We start from the raw sequence: 3,175 nt of genomic DNA, 5'->3' as shown, positions 1-3,175 counted from the left end.
GCGTTTTAATAATTATATGGTTCATTAGGCGTTAGTGGCTGTTCGATTTTATGCTTACCAGAAAGCAGTTGGCCAAGATTTGTTTCTTGATGTCAGTCAGGCAACGGTCAGTCGCTGTCTGCATCAAGTAACCGATGCAATAAATAGCATTTTAATGCCAAAATGGATAAAATTTCCACTGAGTAAAGTGGAAAGGGAAGCCACAAAGTTGAGGTAATTATCAAATCTTCTCATAGCAGAGAAATATTAATTTAACAATGCGTATAGATTTATGGAGAAGACCAGATTTCCGGGGGGCCATTGCTGCAATAGATTGTACGCACATTGCAAATATTGCTCCAAATTCATAAGATTCAAATTATTGGGAACATTTGTACATTAACAGGAAAAGATACCATTCCTTAAATTTGCAATTGGTAAGCTTTATTTATATATATAAATAATATACATGTACATTCAAAAATTTACATAGTATTAAGGTTTGCGATTGTGATTTGGTAATTTTGAATGTCAAAGCCAAGTTTCCTGGGCGTACTCATGATGCCCACATATACAATGGTTTCAAGATATCTTTGAAAAAAGTTATATAGCAACCAAGAACTCTAGATATCATTCCTAAGGTAAGTTTTGGGTATTAACTTCTCAATATAATGGTAAGTAGGAGGGTGTATAGGCAACAGAAAAACAACTATTTCTCTTTTCAAAACTTTATTAATGAAATTGTAAAAGATTCTTCAAAATAAAAAATTTGAATTTTTCACTTACTTTGTTTTAAAACTAAGCATATGAAACTCAAATAGTTTATACAATACAAATTCTCTTTTGAGAACTAGATATATGGCACCAAGTTTCCAACTGATCTTCCATTATCTTAGTTTGCTTATCAAGATTTGAATTTATTTTCTCAAGAAATTTGTGAGCCCTCGCATATGGCCCTGTTGCCTTTGTTGGTTGCGACCTTTAAACGGTTTAAGCCAAATTATCTTTTACAAATTTTAAATATTTTTAAAGTAAAGGATTTTCTACTTACCTCGTGCAGCTGGAGAAATATTTTTACCTTGGGAGTGATTAGAACTCACAGACGCTACTGGTGAACTATGATTAAATCTTGGAGATCTGCGGTAATGGGAGCCAGTGGGAGAAGAATTGGCGATAGTGACTGAATATGGAGGAGCCATTGTTGAAGAAGCTGCGGGACTTTGATCTAAAGTAGCCAATGCCGCATCCATTTTCTTCAATTATCTGTTGTTAAAACCAAGAAATGTTAGCATGAAATGTATTCATGAAAGAATACTTACCCGAAAACCAGCTTCTGGTACTTCGTAGTGGCCAAATGTACCCCCTAGGCCGCTCAATAAACGAGAGCTGCCCAGCATTTGCTCGACCTTCCTCAGTTGTCTTAGTTCTAGTTTGGGAAGTTCCAGTCAGCCAAACTCTGGAATATTATGTATAAGTGATAGAAGTAACAGTATTTCTATTCCAAAAAAATTACTGCACCTCCAGTACGGTCCACCACAAGCATTAAGCCTTTGGACAAGACTAATCGACATCGCGGTGTACTGTACGCCTCGTTTGTACAGTTTGCATCAAACTTACGGATAACGAAACGTTCTTTAGCCTCCATGTATTCTAAAATTAAAACCTATAGATTTAGTGGCGCGACTCAATGTTATTTAAAAAAAAACTACCAACGAAGAACAAAAATGACAACTGCGAAAACGTAAACAAACGCCAAAATATTACAGCAGCCGACAGAAATAAATAAGTGCGATTCTTATTGGACGATTAGAGGGGCGCGTCACCGGATTTTGACGTCACAACTCGCCTGGCGGTATTTTCGTTTTTACGACATTTCTGATAGCGACAGGGGGACAAGAATAAGGTTTCAAGCGAATGTCGTTATCTCGAATGTCGGTATGGCGAAGTGATAAGGCGGAATCGTTATGTCGTAACCGAGACAAGAATAGGCCCCCTGGAGAGAATGGCGAAAATGTAAATAGGTGGTGCCAAGATGAAAAACTTTTAGAGGGCAAGAAAAAAGGTCGTCATCGAAAATTGAAACCGGTAGATGAGTTTCTTCTTACAATGATGAGGTTAAGAGTTGGATTATTTGAATATGACCTTGCTCAGCGTTTTGATATAAGTGAAAGTACGGTTAGTAGAATCCTTATCACATGGCTAAACTTCATGTACGTCCAGTTAGGGCAACTCGGAATATGGGTCCCTCGAGAAATTATCAATTTAAATATGCCTCAAGCTTTCAGAGAAAAATATCCATCAACAAGAGTGATTATAGACGCAACAGAGATAAAATGCGAAAGACCAAGCTCATTTGTATTACAATCTGGGACCTATTCGCATTATAAATCCACAAACACCTACAAAGGGTTGCTTGGAATTGCTCCAGACGGAACCTTGACATTTGTTTCATCCTTGTATTCGGGCAGCATATCAGACAGAGAACTGACGTTGAGATGTGGTATACTCGAAAAAACATTTAACGACAATGACCAGATTATGGCTGATAAGGGATTTACCATCAATGACATCCTTCCCCCTAATGTCCAACTAAATATTCCCCCATTTTTAAAGGACAAACGTTTTACAGTAAATAACATACAAGAAACTCAAAAAATAGCATCCCTCAGAATACATGTTGAGAGAAAAATTAACCGTATTCGCAATTTTCATATATTTGATAGAGTTCTTCCTCTTACACTTGGACCAGTTGTAAACCAAATTTGGACAGTCACTGCTCTGCTTACAAATTTCCAATCTCCCATTTTGAAGCTAGGCGCGGAAGAAATCGACGACTTAGAAATCCCTATTGACGTGGACCCTCTGGAAGAATTTGAAATTCCTTTTCCTATTTAAAATTTAATTAAATGTGGTTGTTATTTTTGCCTATCATTGGTAAAACATCTAAAAACATTTTTGGTGAACTTATAATATGTAAAAAATGGAAGTTAATATATAATTAGAGACTAAAAACTATATCAAGTAAAGTACACAAATACCGCAATGAAATATCGTCATTTCTTACTTAAAAATAAACTCTCAGAACAAATTAATTAAAAACTGTTGCCTATATAACAATATATTTAGTTTAAATAAATACTTAAAACATTTTTACAATAAATAAATAATAAACATTTTAACTTAAAATAAATACTCT

General features: G+C 35.4%; 1 protein-coding gene across 1 annotated transcript; it reads left to right on the top strand.

Annotated features, from left to right (window-relative positions):
- Positions 1-2,043: 2,043 nt before the first annotated feature.
- LOC149939242 (uncharacterized) lies at positions 2,044-2,874 on the top strand. Its single transcript, XM_090179075.1, has one exon. The coding sequence runs from the start codon at positions 2,086-2,088 to the stop codon at positions 2,872-2,874; it is 789 nt and encodes a 262-aa protein (XP_090035201.1). The 5' UTR covers positions 2,044-2,085.
- Positions 2,875-3,175: the final 301 nt, after the last annotated feature.

The sequence above is a fragment of the Leiobunum rupestre genome, chromosome 6 (assembly GCF_980474605.1).
Source record: "Leiobunum rupestre chromosome 6, qqLeiRupe1.1.hap1, whole genome shotgun sequence".
NCBI classification, from domain to species: Eukaryota; Metazoa; Arthropoda; class Arachnida; order Opiliones; family Sclerosomatidae; genus Leiobunum; species Leiobunum rupestre.
This window is presented reverse-complemented; position numbering and strand designations above follow the sequence as displayed.

What these genes read in the sequence shown, in the direction of transcription:
- LOC149939242 (XM_090179075.1), top strand. Translation starts at nt 2,086, where the DNA reads ATGATGAGGTTAAGAGTTGGATTATTTGAATATGACCTTGCTCAGCGT.